A 26,031-nucleotide genomic window follows, 5' to 3' on the forward strand; every position below is an offset into this window, starting at 1 on the left:
CAGTCCACCTACTTAAATGCTCTGCTACATTTCAGTACAGTGGGCTTTGGTTAATTGGGACACATCAGAACCAATACATATTGGCCCAATTAAACAGCTGCTCTGATGAGCTGAAGTTTCACAGAAATAACTAAAAAGGTATAAAAAGATAAACTAAGAAACAGTTTATGTATTTGAATGAAATACAGAACAAATTAGAACACTACCAACAGTACTACAGTACTATAAGACTGTGTATTAGTTCCAAATAGTTTTTGATGGAGGAATTTGTATGCATGAAGAAAGTATGTGCAGACACCTAGTGCAGATAATCGACCACCTTCATATAACGCTATCGATGAATGCATCCTCCAAATTTTCATTTTTACTGTAACATTCAAGATGATCACCAATACTTTACATTCTTCATAGTTCCTCATTTGTTGAAGTAGTGAAATAGTTTCATTTTCACTCCCGGCCATTTCTGGCAACTCCAAGCCTGAATGCTTGAAAGCGCAGTGAACAAAAGAGTTCATAATTGTCTTATTGTTTATTACTCATCAACTATCAGTGGCAAAAATCACTGCTCTTTGAATACATACAGAAAACTAACACTATTTAAAAACTGCTCGTTCTAAGCATGGTGTGGCATCTAACGGCCACACAGGCATGTACAACTGATGCTAGTTAGAACCTATTTGACAAGTTTCCTGTCCCAATTAAGTGGCATAGTGTCCCAAATAAACTTCAGGAATCCGAGCAATTTTCTCAAATAGTTTTCATTCTTTTAAGAGCTGTCCTAAATAAGTGGTCATCCTGATTAACCAATGATGCAATTAACCAGAATCCACCATATATATGGACATTTCACTCTTCTGTGCTACTTAGTATCTTTGGATATTGTACATTTTCTTACCTTACTGCACCTTCCCAAATGCACGAACTTCCATTTTTCGGGACTGAATCACATTTATCACTTCTACTGCATAGAACAATCCAGCACAGGAACGGGCCCTTCTGTTTACCACATTGTGCCAACCTAATTAAAATAATTAAACATGTGGGCAAACTAATCCCCTTTGCCTACACTATGTCCATATCTCTACATTCTCTTCACATTCATGTATCTAGGAGCCTCTTACAACACCTCCATCATATCCGTCTACATAATCACCCCGGTAGTACATTCCAGGCATCCACCACTATCTTTTGCTTAAAAAAATACCCCCTCTCATCTTAAATGTATGCCTGCTAGTACTAGACATTTCAGCTCTGGGAAAGATACTGGCTACCTACTGCATCTATGCCTCTCACGAGTTTATACGGTTACATCAAGTCTCTCCTTAGCCTCCCTGTTTCAGAGAAAATAACCCAAGTTTATCCAACTTCTCCTTAGAGCAAAAACCCTCGAATTCAGGCAGCGTCCTGATAAACTTCTGCTGCACCCTTTCCAAAACCTCAAAATTCTTTCTATAATGGGGTGATCAGAATTGAATGCAATACCCCAGATGCAGTTAAATCAGAATGTTTAAAAAACAGCAACAGCGTGGACTTTTGAATTAAATGGATTTTTTGCATCTATACTTACACGGGAGATGGGACAGAGTCTATAGAACTGAGGCACGACAGCAGTGAGATCATGGACCGTATATGGATTACAGGAGGTGGTGCTTGTGTCCTGAGGCAAATTAAATTGTATTAACCCTCAGGACCTGACAAGGTGTTCCCTTGAATCTCATGGGAGGCTAGTGCAGAAATTGAAGGGGCTCTAGTAGAGGAATGTAAAACCTAATTAGCCATGGGTGAGGTGTCGGAGAGTTTGAGGAGAGCTAATATTGTTCTATTGTTTAAGAATATTGTCTAATATTCTATTGTCTAAGAATAGCTAAGAAAGCCTGACATCAGCAGTAGGTAGTTATTGGAAGATATTTTAAGGGACCATAAATCTAGATTTTGATAGACAGGGACTGATTTTAGGGATAGTTAATGTGACTTTCTGTAGGTCCCATCTAACCAATCATAAGTAAGGTTTTCAATGAGGTTACCAGGAAACTTGAAGAAGGAAAGGCAGAGAATGCTGTCTACCTGAACTTTAGCAAGGGCTTTGACAGGTTGGTCAAGAAGGCTCAGTTGCTAGGCATTCAAAGTCATAGTCATAGTCATACTTTATTGATCCCAGGGGAAATTGGTTGAAGTGAGATAGTAAATTGGATTCGACATTAACTTTGCAGGAGAAGCTGGAGTGGTAGTAGATGATTGTCTTTCTGGAGGCCTCTGACTGTTATGTGCCACAGGGATCGGTGCTGGGTGCTCTGTGGTTTGTCATCTAAATCAACGATCTGAATGGTAACATGGTTAACTGGATCAGCAAATTTGCAGATGACATCAAGACAGCGAGCAAATCCATCAAAGCTTGCGGCAGGATCTGGACCAGCAGGGAAAATGGGCTAAAAAAAAAAATAGCGGACAGAATTTAATGCAGACAAGTGTGAGGTGTTGCACTTTGGTAGGACAAACCAGAGTAGGATTTCTGCAGTGAACAGTAGGGCACTGAAGATGCAGTAGAACAGAGGGATCTGGAAATACAGATACATAAAAGTGGCATCACAGGTAGAGTCATAAAGAGTGCCTTGGGCTCATTTGTCATTATAAATCAAACTACTGAGTACTGGAGTTGGGATGTAACATTGAAGTTGAATAAGGTGTCAGTGAGGTCTAACGGAGTATTGCGTACAGTTCTGGTCACCTATCAACAGGAAAGATATCAATAAGATTAAAAGAACAGAGAGAAAATTTGCAAGAACGTTGCCGGACTTTAGGGCCCGAGTTATAGGGAAAGGCTGACGAGGTTAGAACTTTATTCCCTGGAGCATAGGAGAATGAGGGGAGATTTGACAGAGGTATAACAAAATTATGAGGGTATGCATAGGATAAATGCAAGTAGGCTTTTTCAGTAAGGTGAGACTAGAACTAGACGTCATGTGCTAAGGGTGAAAGGTGAAATGATTAAGGGGGAGCTTCTTCACTCAAGAGCGTGGTGAGGGTGTGGAATGAGCTGTCAGCGGAAGTGGTGGATACAGGTTTGATTTCAAGGTTTAAGAGAAGTTTGGATAAGTACATGGATGGGAGGGTTACGGTCTATGTTCCCTCTAAGCTGTGCGTATGTGCCGGACACACGTTTTTCAACCAGCGCACAAAGGAAATTAATGTGCACACAAAAGGTTAGTTACCTAAAACAATGTAGTAATTAATAATTATACCTATTGAAAATAATCTTTCAGCTAAATGTTTCTGTTAACTAGTTAGTCGGTTTTTCAAATACCACAATGCACGTCACTAATTTACGTCACCTCACCTAGCCTGTTCCGGGATCTGGGAGACAATGTTTCATGGAGTGACAAAGTAAAAGTTTTGCTAAGCCAACAACGTGAAGAAAACATCATAGTAGATACAAGTTCGCTGTTGACCTTTATAAGCAGTCCTTGTGTTCATTTAGAAGAAAGGTTTCCTGAAGATGAGGTACAAGAATGGTCAGCTTTTGATTTCTCCGCAAATGCAGATTGTGACTTCACATTTGGCGATGAACAAGTTAATGCCTTATGTCTGAAATATCATGACTTTCTAGCTGAAAATACTGTAATAGTTAGAATGTTTAATGCTTTCAAATTTTCCGTGCAAGAAAAAATTAAGTCCAAACTGATTTCAAACTTTGCTCAAATGGTAGCATTTGTACTTGAACAGTTTTGCGACCTTGCACAGTTGATGGACATTGGGGGAACCTTTCTTGCGTCTAGTGTGGACTGTGAGTGAGGTTCTAGCCTAATGAATCAACTCAAAAACAAGCTGAGAAACCATTTAGGTGAATGTCATTTGGATATGTTAATGAGAATCAAAAGCTATCTTAGAACCACAGAACATTACAGCACAGAAACAGGCCTTTTGGCCCTTCTTGGCTGTGCCGAACCATTTTTCTGCCTAGTCCCAGTGACCTGCACCTGGACCATATCCCTCCATACACCTCTCATCCATGTACCTGTCCAAGTTTTTCTTTTTCTTTTTTTTGTAATTTATTTTTTTATTGAATTCCATCATCAAACATTTCCATAAGATGTATTTCAGAGACTGTACATATATTATACAATCATATTTGTCACAAATCTCCACATAATATTTATCTGATAGAAAGGAGAGGAAAGAAAAAACAATCGAAAGAAGAAAACTATGTACAGAGTAGGGACGCAAACACGAGGAATTCTGCAGATGCTGGAAATTCAAGCGACACACATCAAAGTTGCTGGTGAACGCAGCAGGCCAGGCAGCATCTCTAGGAAGAGGTACAGTCGACGTTTCGGGCCGAGACCCTTCATCAGGACATCAGGACATACAGAGTAGGGAGTGATCTTTTTTTTTAAACAACATATTCATTGACTTGTGAGAATAAAATCAGGCCTATGAGGTGTTATGTAGTAAAACCATTGTTTCCAGTATGAATAAAATTGTTCCAACTTATGATTAACAGATGCTGTTATCTTCATTTCGTAAATGTCCATTGTAATTTCAATCCATACATTTAAAGTTGGACTTTCCTGTGATAACCATTTCCTGGTAAGGGTCTTTTTACCAGCCACCAGTAGTACATTCATGAAATATTTATCTCTTTTCAACCATTCTTGAGGTATATACCCAAAATATATAACCCCCGTTTGCTGGAGAAATTGTGGAAATCAAAATGCAAACCATTATCATATTTTCTGGGAATGCCGTCATCAGAGACTATTGGAATGGGATACATAATGCCCTACAAGACATCTTTAAATGTGAAATACCCTTTGAGAGTAAGACCATATCAATTGGATGGAAGTTCTATTAGTCCAGATAGAGTTTACAAAGAATGGGTAAATGCCAAAGACAAGGAGAGAGAAAAAAATAACTGAGTGACCTAAATGTTATTTTGTTGTTATTCTGTGCAGTTTTATGTCAAATAGTTTGTAAAGCTACATAAACTGTGTGTGCATTTAGTGCGCACACACTTTTGTCACAGGAAAAAAATTTGCACAACATAAGATTTTTGCACACACTGACTACTAAAAATTAGAGGGAACATTGGTTACGGTTGATGGCTGACTAGGCAGACTAACAATAATCCTCTGCAACTCCCACCATCTCCATAGGGATCCTACCACTAAACATATCTTTACCTCCTCTCCACCCCGCCAACGCCACTTTCCACTGGGATCACTCCCTTCCCGATTCCCTTGTCCACTCGCCCCTCCCCACTAATCTCTCTCCAGGAACTTATCTCTACAAGCTAACTCTGCCCATACACTTCCTCCCTCACCTCCATTCAGGGCCCCAAAAAGTCCTTCCATGTGAGGCAACATTTCACCAGCGAATCTGCTGTTTACTGTGTCTGGTGCTCCAGATGCAGCCTCCTCTATATTGGTGAGATCCATCGTAAATTGGGAAACCACATGGTTGAGCATTTCTACACCATCCGCCACATGTGGGACTTCCCAGTGGCCACATATTTTAATTCCCATTCCTGCTCCAAGTCAGTGCATGGTCTCCTCTTGAGCCAAGATGAGGCCATCCTCAGGGTGGAGGAGCACCACCTTATTCATCTGTGTATGCCTCAGACACAGATAGAGGTTAGTGAATCTCCCAAATTCACTTCCTCAGGACCACAGATGCCAGATCATTAAAAGTATTTAATAAGAGGGAAATCAAATTTTTTGAAAGATCAGAGAATTCAGAGCTATGAGTACAGATGAGGGGTTAAGACCTGAGTTAGGTTCATACTGATGTATTCACATTGAATGGTAGAACAGACTGTGTATGCTGAATAAAAGAGCAGCGATTGAAAACTGTCAGGAGAATTGTCAGTGTAAGAAAGAGCATTCATTGAAAGGAGAGTATTAAAAAGGTGTTGATGAATGTGTAATTATACAGACTGGTAGCTTGATGATCAAATTTGAAATGGCAGACAGCTGAAGAACCTCAAGAAAAAATGATTCAGATTTATTACATGTACATCAAAACATACAATGAACTGCATCATTTGCAACCAACACACCCAAGGATGTGCTGGGGGCAACTTTTTCTTCCCCCCTAATGATGTATCATAAAAGACTTTGAGAAAGAGGAGGAATGTGGATGTGTACAAGAAACTGTTCTGGGGTGAATTTTGTATAAGGCATCTAGATTGTACAAGTTTTTGCCCCAAGTTCATTATAAGCGGATAAAGACGCACAAAAAATGGTTTCCTTCCCCTCCAACTTCTCTCACAGCTTATGGAGAAATCTTGAAAGTTTTCTGACGAATCTCATAGAATTTTTTGAGGATGTAACTAGTAGAGTGGATAGGGGAGAACCAGTGGATGTGGTATATTTGGATTTTCAGAAGGCTTTTGACAAGATCCCACACAGGAGATTAGTGTGCAAACTTAAAGCACACGGTATTGGGGGTAAGGTATTGGTGTGGGTGGAGAGTTGGTTAGCAGACAGGAAGCAAAGAGTGGGAATAAACCGGACCTTTTCAGAATGGCAGGTGGTGACTAGTGGGGTACCGCAAGGCTCAGTGCTGGGACCCCAGTTGTTTACAATATATATTAATGACTTGGATGAGGGAATTAAATGCAGCATCTCCAAGTTTGCGGATGACACGAAGCTGGGTGGCAGTGTTAGCTGTGAGGAGCATGCTAAGAGGATGCAGGGTGACTTGGATAGGTTGAGTGAGTGGGCAAATTCATGGCAGATGCAATTTAATGTGGATAAATGTGAAGTTATCCACTTTGGTGGCAAAAATAGGAAAACAGATTATTATCTGAATGGTGGCCGATTAGGAAAAGGGGAGGTGTAACGAGACCTGGGTGTCATTATACACCAGTCATTGAAAGTGGGCATGCAGGTACAGCAGGCGGTAAAAAAGGCGAATGGTATGCTGGCATTTATAGCGAGAGGATTTGAGTACAGGAGCAGGGAGGTACTACTGCAGTTGTACAAGGCCTTGGTGAGACCACACCTGGAGTATTGTGTGCAGTTTTGGTCCCCTAATCTGAGGAAAGACATCCTTGCCATAGAGGGAGTACAGAGAAGGTTCACCAGATTGATTCCTGGGATGGCAGGACTTTCATATGAAGAAAGACTGGATGAACTGGGCTTGTACTCGTTGGAATTTAGAAGATTGAGGGGGGATCTGATTGAAACGTATAAGATCCTAAAGGGATTGGACAGGTTAGATGCAGGAAGATTGTTCCCGATGTTGGGGAAGTCCAGAACAAGGGGTCACAGTTTGAGGATAGAGGGGAAGCCTTTTAGGACCGAGATTAGGAAAAACTTCTTCACGCAGAGGGTGGTGAATCTGTGGAATTCTCTGCCACAGGAAACAGTTGAGGCCAGTTCATTGGCTATATTTAAGAGGGAGTTAGATATGGCCCTTGTGGCTACGGGGGTCAGGGGGTATGGAGGGAAGGCTGGGGCGGGGTTCTGAGTTGGATGATCAGCCATGATCATAATAAATGGCGGTGCAGGCTCGAAGGGCTGAATGGCCTACTCCTGCACCTATTTTCTATGTTTCTATATTACAGATTGCACTAGTCTGAATTGATAATGTTACGAACATAGACAATTTGCTTTCTGTGTGATTTCTGTTGTTAAGACATGCAAAAACCAGAGGTGAAATTTAAACATATAATTCAATTCAATCTGTTTAATTAGAACCATGAAATGATCTTACAGCTTACCTTGGATTTAGCATGCCACGTAAAATGAAGACTGTTGGTCTCCCCTGGTACGAGTAATTTAAAAGGCAATGCATAGTGACTAATAACATCATTCCGCACATAATACAACTCTGCATCAATACCTGTTGAGGAAAAAAAGTGCTTCATGTAATAAGTGTTAACTCCATTGCAAATTAAATAAAACAAATACTATTTCAACTATAAGTTATGGTTGACAGTGAACATCAAAAATGTTACCCTAAGAGATTGGAAGTATCGTTATCCAAAAGTGACTTCCAACACCATATGTACTAACAGAAGAAAGTTAAGCAGATTTCAAGATACAGTCCCGATAGTATATAATTGGCACATTCATTAGATTGTTCTGTGTATATTCAGTGGGATAAATAGAGTCTAGATGCTGAGGCCTCACCACTCAAAATGTCACCTTTTGCTTGCAACAACATACAGCCCTGTCAGCATTACTCTGTAGTAGATAATGATTACAGCTCCACTTTCTCCACAATCCATCACTAATCTGTCTCCAGATTCACTGGAACAGAGAAAGAACAGAAGATCACCCATTCACTCTTGAAATTCTAACTGAATATAAAGGTATTTTGAGTACAAAATGTCATAATATACTAACAACATAAATAGTAATGAATTTTTTTTCATAGTCGGAGAGTGAGTAATGACCCAAAGTTTGGACAACTTAGGCGCCGGGACAGATTGAAAAGGCCAGGGCATCGGAACCGGAGGCAAGGCAAAGGCCGGTTCTGCTCACTTATTCATGATGTTTACTCAGCTCTATGCTGAACTGCAGTGCGAGCTGCAGTGATGCCTGGCATTGGATTTTTCGTAAAGCTCCAGGTCTGAAGCTAGTGGATCAATTTAATTGTTTGTGTGATTTCTATGTTCTCTCTCTCTCTCTCTCTCCTTCTCCCTCTCCCTCTCCCCATGTTTTTTTAAATGGGTTCTTTTGGGGTTGCTTTTTTTTGTGACTACCTGTAAGAAGATGCATCTCAAGGTTGCGTAATGTACTTTGAACTTTGAGGGCATTGACAAGGCATAAGATAGCCATGCAGTACCTACATGTGAATAACTTGCTTTGTTTTAAGCACAAACACCCACATAAAATTATATTACAGATCCAATGAAAAATGATAAAAACTCCTGAACTCCCTTGCAAGCAACACACATAAAAGTTGCTGGTGAATGCAGCAGGCCAGGCAGCATTTCCAGGAAGGGGTATGGTCGACGTTTCGGGCCGAGACCCTTCATCAGGACTAACTGAAGGAAGAGCTAGTAAGAGATTTGAAAGTGGGAGGGGGAGATCCAAAATGATAGAAGACAGGAGGGGGAGGGATGGAGCCAAGAGCTGGACAGTTGATTGGCAAAAGGGAAATGAGAGGATCATGGGACAGGAGGCCCAGGGAGAAAGAAAAGGGGGAGGGGGGAAGCCCAGAAGATGGGCAAGGGGTATAGTCAGAGGGACAGAGGGAGAAAAAGGAGAGAGAGAGAGAGAGAGAAAAAGTGTGTGTGTGTGTGTGTGTGTGTGTATATATATATATATATATATATATATATATATATATATAAGTATAAATAAATAAATAAATAAATAACGGATGGGGTACGAGGGGGAGATGGGGCATTAGTGGAAGTTTGAGAAGTCAACATTCATGCCATCAGGTTGGAGGCTACCCAGATGGAATACAAGGTGTTGTTCCTCCAACCTGAGTGTGGCTTCATCTTTACAGGCTGTGGATAGATATATCAGAATGGGAATGGGTCGTGGAATTAAAATGTGTGGCCACTGGGAGATCCTGCTTTCTCTGGCGGACAGAGCGTAGGTGTTCAGCGAAACGATCTCCCAGTCTGCGTCGCGTCTCGCCAACATATAGAAGGCTGCATTGGGAGCACCGTACGCAGTACATCACCCCAACCGACTCACAGGTGAAGTGTCACCTCACCTGGAAGGACTGTCTGGGGCCCTGAATGGTGGTGAGGGAGGAAGCGTAAGGGCATGTGTAGCACTTGTTCCGCTTGCAAGGATAAGTGCTAGGAGGGAGATCGGTGGGGAGGGATGGGGGGGACGAACGGACGAGGGAGTCGCGTAGGGAGCAATCCCTGCTGAAAGCAGAGGGGGGGAGGGAAAGATGTGCTTAGTGGTGGTATCCCGTTGGAGGTGGCGTAAGTTACGGAGAATTACAGGCTGGTGGGGTGGTAGTTATTCCTAGTGGGGTGGCGGGAGGATGGAGTGAGAGCAGATGTGCATGAAGTGGGGGAGATGCGTTTGAGAGCAGAGTTGATGGTGGAGGAAGGGAAGCCCCTTTCTTTAAAAAAGGAGGACATCTCCTTCGTCCTGGAATGAAAATCCTTGTAAGCAGAACAAGTGCTACACATGCCCTTACACTTCCTCCCTCACTACCATTCAGGGCTCCAGCCAGTCCTTCCAGGTAATGCGACACTTCACCTGTGAGTCAGCTGGGGTGATATACTGCGTCCGCTGCTCCCAACGCGATCTCCCAGTCTGCATTGGGTCTCGCCTTCTATATATTGGCGAGACCCAATGCAGACTGGGAGATCGTTTCGCTGAACACCTCCGCTCCATCCGCCAGAGAAAGCAGGATCTCCCAATGGCCGCACATTTTAATTCCACGTCCCATTCCCATTCTGATATGTCTATCCATAGCCTCCTCTACTGTAAAAATGAGTCACACTCAGGTTGGAGGAACAACACCATCTGGGTATTCCATCTGGGTAGCCTCCAACCTGATGGCATGAACATTGACTTCTCAAACTTCCGCTAATGCCCCACCTCCCCCTCGTACCCCATCTGTTATTTATTTATATACACGCATTCTTTTTTTCTCTCTCCTTTTTCTCCCTCTGTCCCTCTGACTATACTCCTTGCCCATCCTCTGGTCTTCCCCCCTCCCCCTTTTCTTTCTCCCTGGGCCTCCTGTCCCATGATCCTCTCATATCCCTTTTGCCAATCAACTGTCCAGCTCTTGGCTCCATCCCTCCCCCTCCTGTCTTCTCCTACCATCTCCTATCATTTTGGATCTCCCCCTCCCACTTTCAAATCTCTTACCAGCTCTTCTTTCAGTTAGCCCTGACAAAGGGTCTCGGCCCGAAACATCGACCGTACCTTTTCCTAGAGATGCTGCCTGGACTGCTGCATTCACCAGCAACTCTTATGTGTGTTGCTTGAAATTCCAGCATCTGCAGATTTCCTCGTGTTCGCGTTTTTAAACTCTGTTGCAAATTTTGTTCATATGAGTTTCCATACCACACTAGTTAATAATATTGACCAAGTCACTAAACTGCACAAAACACAATGAGGCTCCATACAATACCACAGTACTCAAAAAACATTTTAGTTCTTTGCCATACTCAATGTCCTGCTATAGGGCAACACGGTAGAGTAGTGGTTAACACAACACAATTAGAGCTAGGGGCATCGGGGTTTGGTGTTCAATTCCAAAGCCATCTGTAAAGAGTTTGTATGTTCTTCTTGTTAGAGTTGAATAGGTGGGTTGCTGGGTTAGAAGGGCCTGTTTGCAACAATAAATCATAGTATTTCGACCTTGGGAGGTCGAAACGTGGAGTTAATGCAGGATATCAAGTTTTCCAGCCAGTTACTTCCAAACTAAAATCAGAGGCAAATGCTTTAAACTATCAATACTATTTACTGTCAAGTTCCCATAGTTGTAGTACAGTTAAAGAATGTACAATTAAATAACACACAGAACATAAACTTACAAAACAAACAGTATCAACCCTTAATGTTTTCATTCAATAATTTTGGTTATACTTTATACTTTATTGTCGCTAAGCAATTGATACTAGAGCGTACAATCATTACAGCGATATTTGATTCTGCGCTTTGCGCTCCCTGGAGTACAAATCGATAGTAAATATTAAAAATTTAAATTATAAATCATAAATAGAAAATAGAAAAGCGAAAGTAAGGTAGTGCAAAAAACCGAGAGGCAAGTCTGGATATTTGGAGGGTACGGCCCAGATCCGGGTCAGGATCCGTTCAGCAGTCTTATCACAGTTGGAAAGAAGCTGTTCCCAAATCTGGCCGTATGAGTCTTCAAGCTCCTGCGCCTTCTCCCCGAGGGAAGAGGGACGAAAAGTGTGTTGGCTGGGTGGGTCATGTCCTTAATTATCCTGGCAGCACTGCTCTGACAGCGTGCGGAGTAAAGTGAGTCCAAGGACTGAAGATTGGTTTGTGTGATGTGCTGGGCTGTGTTCACGATCTTCTGCAGCTTCTTCCGGTCTTGGACAGGACAACATCCATACCAGGTTGTGATGCACCTTAGAAGAATGCTTTCTACTGTGCATCTATAAAAATTGGTGAGGGTTTTAGGGTACAGGCCAAATTTCTTTAGCTTTCTCAGGAAAGCTGAGAAAGCTGAGAATATGGTTAGTCCATATAACAGTAAATTAACTTTCATGCGTGATCAGTAGCATTGAAATTCTTTTGAGTAAGTGACAGGCAGGATAGACAAAGGAAAGTCAGTGAATGATCCTGCACTTTGATAGAAGGAATAAAGACACAGATTATTTTCTAAACAGGAAGAAAACTCGGAAATCATGATGCAGAGGGACCTGGGAGTCCTTGTGCAGGATTCCGAAAGGTTAACTTGCAGGTTGAGTTGGTGGTAAGGAAGGCAAATGCAGTGTTACCACTCATTTCAAGAGGCCTAGAATATAAAAGTAAGGATGTAAAACTAAGAATTTATGCAGTGGTCAGACCACGCACAGACTACTGTGAGCAGTTTTGGGCCCTTATCTAAGAAAGGATGTGCTGGCATCAGAGATGGTCCAGAAGAGGCTCCCAAGGGTTCTGGGAATAAAAGGGGAAATGTATAAGGAGCGTTTGATGACTCTGGCTCTTGACTTGTTGCAAGTCAGAAGTATGGGGGGGATGGGAGGGAACCAATCGAATATTAAAAGGCCTAGATAGAGTGGACATGAAGAGGATGCTTCCTGTAGTGACAGAGTCCAGGACCAAAAGGGCAGTAAGCCGGAGCAGTGGAGGCTTTAGGATTTAGTAAATAATGAAACCAATGAGGAAAACAACTTGGTCCAGCACAGGATCAAGTTCTTCAGCCCACTATGTTGTGCCCAATTAAACTATCCTCTCTTGCGGTCCAGCTCTCTCTATTCTCTGCATATTCAGGTAACCTAGCATCCTGGTAGTGTCACAGATAGCATAACATTTTAATTGTAAGATTGAGGTTCAACTCCTGCCACTGTCTGTAAGAAGCTTGTACATTCTCCCCATGACCACAAGCATTTCCTCCGGGTACTCCAGCTTCCTCCCACATTCCAAAAAATGGTTCAGGTTAGAGTTAGTACACTGTGAGCATCCTACATTGGTGCTGGAAGCCTGTGACAGTTGCAGGCTGCCCCCCAGCACAGGTCTGACTGTTGAAACAAATGACCAACTTTCACTATATGTTTCAATATATAAGTGACAAAAAAACTAATATTTAATCTCCAAAGCTTCAATTGTATCTGTCTCCACCACTACCCCAGCAGCCTTTGGAAGTTACAGTAATAGCCTGGGCCAACTATAGTCAAGTGAAACTGCCAAAGACATCTGTTTACTGTAGATGAGACAGACAGCGGCAGTGTGTATTCAAGCCAAACGAATGAGGCCTCGGTAGTGAGACATTTTCCAGAAAGTTCTTCCTAAACCATTGTGTCCCTTTACACAATAAGCTGTGCCAGAGACAGGCGAGATAACAGAAAGAATTGAATTGAAGTGACTTTAAGTGTCTGATGGCCTGGTGGAAGAAGCTGTCCTGGAGCCTGCAGGTCCTGGCTTTTATGCTGTGGTACAGTTTCCTGGATGGTAGCAGCTGAAGTAGATTATACTTGGGATGACGTGGGTCCCCAAAGATCCTTCGGGCCCTTTTTACACACCTGTCTTTGTAAATGTCCTGAATCATGGGAAGTTCACAACTAACAGATGCGCTGGGCTGTCTGCACCACTCTCTGCAGAGTCCTGCAATTGAGGGAAGTACGATTCCCATACCAGGCAGTGATGCAGCCAGTCAGGATGCTCTCAGTTGTGCCCCTGTAGAAAGTTCTTAGGATTTGGGGGCCCATACCAAACTTCTTCAACCGTCTGTGCCTTTTTCACCATACAGCCAGTAAGTACAAACCACATGAGATCCCCATGGTCATGACAGAGACTCTCGGATGGTTTGTTGTCTCCCGGGTGCCAGGGTCAGGGATGTTTCTGATCGCGTGCACAGGATTCTGAAGTGGGAGGGTGATCAGCCAGATGTCATGGTACACATCGGTACCAATGACGTAGGAAGAAAGAGTGAGGAGATCTTGAAGAGTGAGTATAGAGAGATTGGTAGGAAGTTAAAAAGCAGGACCTCGAGGGTGGTAATCTCAGGATTGCTACCTGTACCAAGCCAGTGAGAGTAAGAATAGGATACGCTGGCGGATGAACACATGGCTGAGGAACTGGTGTAGGGGGCAGGGTTTCAGATTTCAGGATCATTGGACCTCTTCTGGGGCAGGTGGGACCTGTACAAGAGAGACGGGTTACACCTGAACTACAAGGGGACCAATATCCTTGCAGGGAGGCTTGTTAGTGCTATTGGGGAGGGTTTAAACTAGATTTGCAGGGGGATGGGAACCAGAGTGCCAGAGCAGATAGTGGAGCGGGGGTGAAAATAAATGATGTTAAAAATTCATGCAGAGTCACAAATAAAAGGGTTGTGTGTAGTGGTAATAATCTTCTGAGGTGCGTCTATTCCAATGCAAGGAGTATTGTGGGGAAGGCAGAGCAGCTGATGGTGTGGATTGACACATGGAACTACAACATTATAGCCATTAGTGAAACTTGGCTACAGGAGGGGCAGGACTGGCAGCTTAATGTTCCAGAGTTCCGATGTTTCAGTCGTGATAGAGGCAGAAGAATGAAGGGGGGGAGTGGCATTGCTAGTCAGGGAAAGTGCTCAGGCAGGACAGATTAGAAGGCTTGTCTACCGAGGCCATATGGGTGGAGCTGAGAAACAGGAAAGCTATGACCACATTAATGGGGTTGTATTATAGACCACCCAATAGTCAGCGAGAACTGGAGTAGCAAATCTGCAGAGCGATAGCAGACAAATGCAGGAAACATAAAGTTCTGACAGTAGGGGATTTTAATTTTCCACATATTGATTGGGACTCCCATATTGTTAAAGATCTAGATGGGTTAGAGTTTGTAAAATGTGTTCAGGAAAGTTTTCTAAATCAATATATAGAGGTACCAACAGAGGGTCTGCAATATTAGATCTCCCATTAGGAAACAAGTTAGGACAGGTGATGGAATTGTGTGTAGGGGAACACTTTGGTTCCAGTGATCATAACACCATTAGTTTCAACTTGATCATGGATAAAGATAGACCTGGTCCTCGGGTTGAGGTTCTAAACTGGAAAAAGGCCAAATTTGAAGAAATGAGAAAGGATCTGAAAAGTGTGGATTGGGACAGGTTGTTCTCTGGCAAGGATGTGACTGGTAAGTGGGAGGCCTTGGTTTCTGTCAGGATTAAAGGCAAAGTGAATAAGAATAAGGAACTTTGGTTCTCAAGGGATATTGGAATTCTGATAAAGAAGAAGAGAGAAATGTATGACATGTATCTGAAACAGGGAGTAAATAAGGTGCTTGAGGAGTATAAAAACTGCAAAATAATACTTAAGAAAGAAATCAGAAGGGCTAAAAGAAGACATGAGGTTGCTTTGGCAGTCAAGGTGAAGGATAATCCAAAGAGCTTCCACAGCTATATTAAGAGCAAAAGGATAGTCAGAGATAAAATTGGTCCTCTTGAAGATCTGAATGGTCGGCTATGTATGGAGCCAAAAGAAATGGGGGAGATCTTAAATGGGTTTTTTGTGTTTGTATTTACTAAGGAAACTGGCATGGAGTCTATGGAAATAAGGTAAACAAGTAGTGAGGTCATCGAACCCATACAGATTGAAAAGGAGGAGGTGCTTGCTAATTATAAAAGATGAAATTACAACGCATCTGGATAGCAGTAACAGGATCCGTCCAAGTCAGCATGGATTTACGAAGGGGAAGTCGTGCTTGACTAATCTTCTGGAATTTTTTGAGGATGTAACTATGAAAATGGACAAGGGAGAGCCAGTAGATGTAGTGTACTTGGACTTTCAGAAAGCCTTTGATAAAGTCCCACATAGGAGATTAGTGGGCAAAATTAGGGTACATGGTATTGGGGGCAGAGAACTGACATGGATTGAAAATTGACTGGCTGACAGAAAACAAACAGTAGCGATTAATGGGCCCCTTTTGGAATGGTAGGCGGTGACCAGTGGGGTACCGCAGGGTTCAGTGTTGGGACCACAGCTGTTTATAATATATATTAATGAATTAGATGAGGGAATTAAAAGTAACATTAGCAAATTTGCCGATGACACAAAGCTGGGAGGCAGTGTGAAATGTGAGGAGGATGTTATGAGAATGCAGGGTGACTTGGTCAGGCTGGGTAAGTGGGCAGATGCATGGCAGATGCAGTTTAATGTGGATAAATGTGAGGTTATCCACTTTGGTGGTAAGAACAGTAAGGCAGATTATTATCTAAATGAAGTCAAGTTAGGAAAAGGGGAAGTACAATGAGATCTTGTACATCAGTCACTAAAAGCAAGCATGCAAGTACAGCAGGCTGTGAAGAAAGCTAATGGCATGCTGGCCTTCATAACAAGGGGATTGAGTATAAGGGCAAAGAGACCCTTCTGCAGCTGTACAGGGCCCTGGTGAGACCACACCTGGAGTACTGTGTGCAGTTTTGGTCTCCAAATTTGAGGAAGGACATTCTTGCTATTGAGGGAGTGCAGCATAGGTTCACAAGGTTAATTCCCGGAATGGCAGGACGGTCATATGTCGAAAGATTGGAGTGACTGGGCTTGTATACTCTGGAATTTAGAAGGCCGAGAGGGGATCTTATTGAAACATGCAAGATTATTAAGGGATTGGACACACTGGAGGCAGGAAGCATGTTCCCGCTGATGGGTGAGTCCAGAACCAGAGGCCACAGTTTAAGAATAAGGGGTAGGCCATTTAGAACGGAGTTAAGGAAAAACTTTTTCACCCAGAGAGTGGTGGATATATGGAATGCTCTGCCCCAGAAGGCTGTGGAGGCCAAGTCTCTGGATGCTTTCAAGAAACAGATGGATAGAGCTCTTAAAGGTAGAGGAATCAAGGGTAATGGGGATAAGGCAGGAACTGGATACTGATTGTGGATGATCAGCTATGATCACAGTGAATGGCGGTGTTGGCTCGAAGGGCCGAATGGCCTACTCCTGCACCTATTGTCTATTATCTTGAGGCAAATCAGAGTAGATAAATCCCCAGGACCTGACAGGATATTCCCTCGGACCTTGAAGGAGACTAGTGCTGAAATTGCAGGATCCCTGGCACCACTACTACTATTATGTTGACTCAGGCCTAGGGGGCCGGCATCGGGCACGATGACGGACTCTCCACTTCTCCCTCTCCCTCATCTACATTAGCCGCACCGCTGTCTTCTAGGAGCGTGTTGACCATAGTCTTGGGAGGGCGCCCAGGGTTCATCCTCCTGTGCTTGGGCTCCCATATGATGACTAGGCTGGCAGGTAGCTCGGGGTGGCGTAGACAGTGCCCTGCGAGTTGCAGTCTTCTCGCCTCGATTGTAGTGGTGAGCATCGGTAGGTTGTTATAGAGTTCAACATTCGTCATGTGCTGCTGCCAACTCACATCAAGAGCCATCCGGAGCATTCGTGTATAGCAACCATCTAGAGACTTTTGCATCGTCTTGGTGAGTGTCCATGTCTCACATCTGTACGTGAGAATGGACTCTATGACTGCTATGAAAATCCTCTTTTTAAGCCCTCCAGTCAGGTTTGACCTCCAGATTTCCTTCATGTCGTTCACAGTCCTCCACGCCAGCGCCTTAATGTCCTTCTCCGAACTCTCGCAGATATATTTAAAATGTCGGTATCTACGGCTGAGGTGCCGGAGGATTGGAGGATAGCTCATGTTGTGCCGTTGTTTAAAAAAGGCTCTAAAAGTAATCCGGGAAATTATAGGCCGGTAAATTTGACGTCAGAAGTAGGTAAATTATTGGAAGGAATACTAAGAGATAGGCATCAGTTAGTCTTGCGAGACCATGGATCTTAGCCTGGAAAGTCTTCACTCTCCAGGGCGCAGGCCTGGGCAAGGATGTATGGAAGACCAGCAGTTGCCCATGCCGCAAGTCTCCCCTCTCCACGACACCAACGTTGTTCAAGGGAAGGGCATTAGGACCCATACAGCTTGGCACCAGTGTCGTCGCAGAACAATGTGTGATTAAGTGCCTTGCTCAAGGACACAACACATGTTGCCTCGGCTGGGGCTTGAACTCACGACCTTCAGGTCGCTAGTCCAAAGCCTTAACCACTTGGCCACGTGCCCACTAAGAGATAGGATTTACAAGTATTTGGATAGACAGGGACTTATTAGGGAGAGTCAACATACTTTGTGCGTGGTAGGTCATGTTTAACCAATCTATTAAGAGTTTTTCGAGGTTACCAGGAAAGTGGATGAAGGGAAGGCAGTGGATGTTGTCTACATGGATTTCAGTAAGGCCTTTGACAAGGTCCCACATGAGAGGTTAGTTATGAAAATTCAGTCGCTGGGTATACATGGAGAGGCAGTAAATTGGATTAGACATTGGCTCAATGGAAGAAGCCAGAGAGTGGTAGTGGAGGATTGCTTCTCTGAGTGGAGGCCTGTGACTAGTGGTGTGCCACAGGGATCAGTGCTGGATCCATTGTTATTTGTCATCTATATCAATGATCTGGATGATAATGTGGTAAATTGGATCAGCAAATTTGCTGATGATACAAAGATTGGAGGTGTAGTGGACAGTGAGGAAGGTTTTTCAAAGCTTGCAGAGGGATTTGGACCAGCTGGAAAAATGGGCTGAAAGATGGCAGATGGCATTTAATACAGACAAGTGTGAGGTATTGCACTTTGGAAGGACAGACCGAGGTAGAACATACAAGGTAGGGCACAGAGGAGTGCAGTAGAACAGAGGGATCTGGGAATACAGGTACAAAATTCCCTAAAAGTGGCGTCACAGGTAGATAGGGTCATAAAGAGAGCTTTTGGTACATTGGCCTTTATAAATCAAAGTACTGAGTATAAGAGTTGGAATGTTATGGTGAGGTTGTACAAGGCATTGGTGAGGACAAATTTGAAGTATTGTGTGCAGTTTTGGTCACCAAATTACAGGAAGGATATTGATATGGTTGAAAGAGTGCAGAGAAGGTTTACAAAGATGTTGCTGGGACTTGACAAACTGAGTTACAGAGAAAGGTTGAATAGGTTAGGACTTTATTCCCTGGAGTTTAGAAGAATGAAGGGAGATTTGATAGAGGTATATAAAATTATGATGGGTATAGATAGAGTGAATGCAAGCAGGCTTTTTTCCACTGAGGCTAGGGGAGAAAAAAACCCAGAGGACATAGGTTATGGGTGAAGGGGGAAAAGTTTAAAGGGAACATGGGTAGGGGGCTTCTTCACACAGAGAGTGGTGGAAGTGTGAAATAAGCTGCCACATAAAGTGGTAAATGCGGGCTCACTTTTAACATTTAAGAATAAATTGGAGAGATACATGGATGGGAGGTGTATGGAGGGATATGGTCCGCGTGCAGGTCAGTGGGACTAGGCGGAAAAATGGTTCGGCGCAGCCAAGAAGGGCCAAAAGACCTGTTTCTGTGCTGTAATGCTCTATGGTTCTATGATGTTTATGCCGAGGAACTTAAAGCTCAACCCTAGATCCATTGATGTCAGTAGGGCTGGCCTGTCTCTATTCCTCCTGTAGTCCACAACCAGCTCCTTTGTTTTTGTGATTTTGAGGGAGAAGTTGTTTTCTTGACTCTACCGTGTCAGGGTGATGATTTCTTCTCTGTAGCCTACCTCATTATTATTTGAGATTCGGCCAATCAGTTTAGTGTCGTCAGCAAATTTACTTAGCAGATTGGAGATGTGGGTGGCGAGCCATGGGTATACAGAGAGCAAAGGAGGGGGTTTAGGACATAGCTCTGAGGGGCACCTGTGTTGACGGTCAGACACACTCAACAACTAAGGCTCTATTATCTTCACTAACTTCAAAATATTATCAGCCAATTGATTATATACAAATATATATTTTATATATATAAATATACACACACACACACACACACAGGAGATAGGTGATGTGGCTGACACCTGGCTAGGTCATTTTGATTTCAAACAATTGGTTTATTGATACACTTTGGTAGAAGGAATAGGGTGCTTCCTTCTCCCTTCCCCTTTTCCCAACCATGATCCCCCTCTCCCTACCCGTTTCACTCTCAGTCCACAATAGAGACCCATATCAAAATCAGGTTTATCAATCACGTCATGAAATTTGTTTTTTTTTGCAGCACTAGGTAGGTAGGTAGATACTTTATTGATCCTAAAGGAAATCACAGTGTCACAGTAGTATTACAAGTGCACAGATATAAATATTAGAAGAGAAGTAGAAAGAATAAAAAATAAGTTACAACCAACAGTCTAACAAAGCAATCATCACTTCCCTGGCTATAGATCCTAGATCCATTATAGAGTCTAATGGCTGAGGGTAAGAATTACCTCATATAGCACTCTTTGGAGCAGTGCAGTTGTCTTAGTCCATTACTAAAAGTGGTCCTGTGTTCAGCCAAGGTGGCATGCAGAGGGTGAAACATTGTCCAGAATTGGCAGGATTTTCTTTAGGGTCCTTTGTTCTACCACAGCCTCCAGTGTGTCCAGTATGACTCCTATAACAGACCCAGCCTTTATAATCAGTTTATTGAGCCTGTTAGCATCACCCGTATTGATGCTACTGCCCCAGAACACCACCGCATAGAAGACTGTGTTGGCAACGACAGACTGATAGAACATGTGAAGGAGATGTCAACATACTCCAAAGGACCTCAGTCTCCTCAGCAAGTAGAGTGTAATAAATAAAATTACTACAGCACTGTGTAAAACTCTTGGGCACGCTAGCCATATACATATATATTAACACTATTAACATACCCATGCATGTTTTCCATCAAAGTCATTCATATATATCAGTCCCAATACGGATCCCTATAGAATACTACCAGTCACAGAGCTTCACCCAGAATAGGACCCATCAACTACTACACATTGCTTACTATGGGCAAGCCAATTCTGAATCCAAAAATCCAAGTCACCATGGATTCCATGCATACTTATCTTGTGGATAAGCCTACCGTGAAGGACCTTGTAAAATGCCTTATAAAATCCATATAGACATGCACTGCTCTATCTTCATCGCCTCCTCAAAAAAAATTAATCAACTTAGTAAGCACAACTTGTCCCACAAAATGCAATGCTGTCTACCCCTAATCCACCATCCTTTTCCAAATGCCCATGAAATAAAACCTAAGTTTCCTCTTCAATAGCTTCCCTAACATTTATGTGAGATTTACTAGGCTATAATTTTCAGGATTACTCACCAGAACGAGGGGCCACAGTCTGAGGATAGAGGGGAAGCCTTTTAGGACCGAGATTAGGAAAAACTTCTTCACACAGAGAGTGGTGAATCTGTGGAATTCTCTGCCACAGGAAACAGTTGAGGCCAGTTCATTGGCTATATTTAAGAGGGAGTTAGATATGGCCCTTGTGGCTACGGGGGTCAGGGGGTATGGAGGGAAGGCTGGGGCGGGGTTCTGAGTTGGATGATCAGCCATGATCATAATAAATGGCGGTGCAGGCTCGAAGGGCCGAATGGCCTACTCCTGCACCTATTTTCTATGTTTCCCTTCTTGGAACTGTTATGTACCCCTGGGGTTCATATTTTCTGTGGACTGTCACTTTAAAACACCAGAATGAGATTGACTTTTGGACACTGCTTCAGGAGACACAGAGAGTGATAGAGAGAGATAGAGAGAGTTATAGTTTCTCTGCAGCTTGTTTTGAATATACAAGAACACACCAACACACACAGTTAGAGTCAAGGTGGGTTCGGTCAATGGAAGACACCAGTGAGTCGGTCGCTGGTTTAAACTTTCAGTAGCCCAAGAGGGGTGAGTTGAGATCGATCCTGAATATTGATAAATGACTCTCACAAGTTTTCTGCAACTGGAACAAGTTTGCAGGAAGAGAAGAGAGGAGAGATAGGTTTGAAACAGAAGAAACCCAGTGACAAAGAGATCACTGTTTGGACTCTCTCTCTCGAAGTAGCCTGTGAGGGTGAGTTTGTTTCCATTCGACTACGAAAGTGTGATTGTCACTTAGTTAATCTACAGGAGTGGGTTCTCTGGTAGGAGAAAACCTTTGTGATTACCATGTGTGTATTTACCCTTTGTCTGGGTGTGGTAGTTCAATAAAGGAAGGCATCCCTGTGGCAAATCACTGTTGGAGTTATTTTGTATGTCATGGAACTGGATAAGTGGCTATCACGTTGTGTGTTTGGGGAAACCTTGTGTAATCTACCAGTGTGTCGAACCTTGCATGGGTGGTGGTTCCCTTGAAGAGGGTCCCCTTTATGATAAGCTACTGTTGGTGATAATCCATATGTGGATTCTGTTGGAGTATTCTGTGGCCACCACTTTGAGATGTCCCGTAGCTGAATTCGGGTGTGGTACCACTTGCGTTGAAGATCACTGCCAGTGATATTTCGTGTGTGGAGTGGAACAACTTCGGAGATAAAACCTACTATTATTATCTTGCATTACTGTCGTGGAATCTGTGGAATATCGACATAATTGCCTTCTCACAACATTCGCCTTTGGATTACAAACATCTCACTCTCTCTCAATTCTACTCAACTCAATAACACAAACTGAACTGACTTCGTTTACCAACCATCATAAGACTGTATCATTTACCACCTAAGCTTGAAGAAGTTTGGGTTTTCTGTTTCCACACCAATATATGCATAAACTCTACAAACCTGTTCGACTTATATTACTATATTGCGTAGTTACTAATAAAGTAGTGTTACTTAACAGCAAAACAGACTCCAGATGTGTTCGATTTCTGTTGGTTCTTTAAACCGTTACGGGGTACATAACAGAACTAAGGAACAATATAGGCTCCTTGCCAGTCCTTAGGGAACTGGCCTGTGGCAATAGAGGACATGAAAATTTCATCTCCTGCTTCTCTCAATAAACTGAGGTATATCCCATCAGGCCCTGGGGACTCACCTACCCTGATGTTCTTCAAAAGACCCAAACGGTAAAAAATTTTTTCGCTGATCGAAGTAAACAGAACTTGAACAGACTAGACTCTGGTTGCTGGCACGGGCTCCTTTAAAGACTGCGGAAGAAAGGATGCGTTCTGGTTTAAAAGTTCATCTAAGGAAATTTGGCATTCAGCTACCAATACCAACCATTTTGCAGGCAAACATACAGCCGCTCAAGATCTCAGAGCTAGATTGCTGTACCAGATGGGCATTAAAATGGCACATTTTTTGTTTCATGGAACCTTGGTTATCCCCTGCCATTCTGGGCACAGAGATACAGCTTGATAGTTTTGCAATACACTCCCTAGATATAGGCATCCGTTAGTCCCGTGAGACCATGGATTTGCAGGGTTTCCAGGGCGCAGGTCTGGGCAAGGTTGTATGGAAGACCGGCAGTTGCCCATGCTACAAGTCTCCCCTCTCCATGCCACCGATGTTGTCCAAGGGTAGGGCATTAGGACCCATACAGCTTGGCACTGGTGTCGTCGCAGAGCAATGTGTGGTTAAGTGCCTCGCTCAAGGACACAACACGCTGCCTCAGCCAAGGCTCGAACTAGTGACCTTCAGATCACTAGACGAATGCCTTAACCACTTGGCCATGCGCCAACACACACTCTAAAATAGGACTGTTGAATCATTCAAAAACAGAAGAGGTGGAGTATGCTTTATAATCAGTTCCTTGTGGTGTATAAACATTGCGGTGCTGTCCCAGTCCTGCTAACCCAACCTGGAACAATTCGTGATCGTGTCGTCCATTTTAACTGTTGTAGGAGATCACAGCTTACTGTGATATCCCAGGGCAACAGTTTGGAAAGTCTGATCATCTGGCTGTCCTTCTACTTCCCGAGTATACGCAGAGACTGAGAACTACAGCACCAGTAGTGAGGGCCAAAAAGGTATAGACAGGGGAGGCGCAGGAGCACTTACAGGAAACACAGAACCCCTACAACACAATACAAGCCCTTCGGGCCGCAATGCTGTGCCGAACATGTACGTACTTTAGAAATTACCTTGGGTTACCCACAGCCCTCTATTTTTCTAAGCTCCATGTACCTATCCAGGAGTCTCTCAAAATGACCTTATCCTATCAGCCTCCACCACCGTTGCCAGCAGCCCATTCCACGCACTCACCACTCTCTGCATAAAAAACTTACCGCTGACATCTCCTCAGTACCTACTTCTAAGCACCTTAAAACTGCCCTCTCGAGCTAGCCATTTCAGCCCTGGGAAAAAGCCTCTGACTATCCACACGATCAATGCCTCTCATCATCTTATACACCTCCATCAGGTCACCGCTCATCCTCCGTCGTTCCAAAGAGAAAAGGCCGAGTTTACTCAACCTATTCTCATAAGGCATGCTCCCCAATCCATGCAACATCCTTGTAAGTCTCTTCTGCACCCTTTCTAGGGTTTCCACATCCTTCCTGTAGTGAGGTGACCAGAACTGAGCACAGTACTCCTAGTTGGATCTGACTAGGGCCCAATATAGCTGTAACATTAACTCTTGGCTCTTAAACTCAATCCCACGGTTGATGAAGGCCAATGCACCATTTGCCTTCTTAACCACAGAGTTAACTTGCGCAGCAGCTTTGAGTGTCCTATGGACTCGGACCCCAAGAACCCTCTGATCCTCCACACTACTAAAAATCTTACCATTAATACTATATTCTGCCATCATATTTGACCTACCAAAATGAACCACTTCACACTTATATGGGTTGAACTTCATCTGCCACTTCTCAGCCCAGTTTTGCATCCCATCAATGTCCCACTGTAACTTCTGACAGCCCTCCACACTATCCACAACACCCCCAACCTTTGTGTCATCAGCAAATTTACTAACCCATCCCTCAACCTCCTCATCCAGGTCATTTATAAAAATCATGAAGTCAAGGGGTCCCAGAACAGATCCCTGAGGCACACTACCAGTTACTGACCTCCATGCAGAATATGACTCGTCTACAACCACTTCTTGCCTTCTATGGGCAAGCCAATTCTGGATCCACAAAGCAATATCCCCATGGATCCCATGCCTCCTTACTTTCTCAATTAACCTTGCATGGGGTACCTTATCAAATACCTTGCTGAAATCCATATACACTACACCTACTGCTCACTGAATCATGAGATGGTCCCAACACCGACCCCTGCGGAACAATTGTTACTGGCAGCCAACCAAAATATTCAACACTTTATTCTGACACTTCACCTTCTGCCAGTCATCAAGTCTTCCATCCGTGCTAGTATCCTTCCTGTAATACCATGGATTTTATCTTGTTTAGCATCCTCATGTGCTGTACCTTGTCAAAAGCCTTCTGAAAATCCAAGTAAAGAACATCCACTGAATCTCCCTTGTCTATTCTGCCTCTTACTTAACCATATAACAATTACAGCACGGAAACAGGCCATCTCGGCCCTTCCAGTCCATGCTGAACTCTTGCTCTCTCCTAGTCCCACCGACCTGCACTCAGCCCATAACCCCCCATTCCTTTCCTGTCCATATATCTATGCAATTTAACTTTAAACGACAACATCGAACCTGCCTCAACCACTTCTGCTGGAAGCTCATTCCACACAGCTACCACTCTCTGAGTAAAGAAGTTCCCCCTCAGGTTACCCCTAAACTTTTGCCCTTTAACTCTCAACACATGTCCTCTTTGAATCTTCCCCACTCTCAATGGAAAAAGCCTATCCACATCAACTCTTTCAATCCCGCTCATAATTTTAAACACCTTTATCAAGTCCCCCCTCAACCTTCTATGCTCCGAAGAATAAAGACCTAACTTGTTCAACCTTTTTCTGTAACTTAGAAGATGAAACCCAGGCAACATTTTAGTAAACTTCCTCTGTACTCTCTCAATTTTATTGACATCTTTCTTATAATTCGGTGACCAGAACCGTACACAATACTCCAAGTTTGGCCTTACCAATGCCTTACACAATTTCAACATTACATCCCAACTCCTGTCCTCAATGCTCTGAATAATAAAGGCCAGCATACCAAAAGCTTTCTTCACCACCCTATCCACATGAGATTCCACCTTA

At 43.4% G+C, this 26,031-nt stretch overlaps 1 protein-coding gene across 2 annotated transcripts in view; it reads right to left on the reverse strand.

The window, feature by feature from the left end:
• Positions 1–26,031, reverse strand: part of ryk (receptor like tyrosine kinase) — a 348,374-nt gene that overhangs the window by 285,757 nt on the left and 36,586 nt on the right. Inside the window, exons 1-2 of one of the 2 annotated variants that reach the window (XM_072255834.1) lie at positions 7,721–7,800; positions 896–1,018 (exon numbers count right to left, since the gene is read on the reverse strand). Coding sequence is in view for 1 of the 2 variants with exons in the window: in XM_072255833.1 (XP_072111934.1) it covers positions 7,721–7,842 (122 nt within the window). In the remaining variant the exon portion in view is untranslated. Of the gene's footprint in view, positions 1–895; positions 1,019–7,720; positions 7,843–26,031 lie in introns of those variants that run through there. The other variant, XM_072255833.1, reaches the window with a different exon arrangement.

The sequence above is a fragment of the Mobula birostris genome, chromosome 4 (genome assembly GCF_030028105.1).
Source record: "Mobula birostris isolate sMobBir1 chromosome 4, sMobBir1.hap1, whole genome shotgun sequence".
NCBI lineage: Eukaryota > Metazoa > Chordata > Chondrichthyes > Myliobatiformes > Myliobatidae > Mobula > Mobula birostris.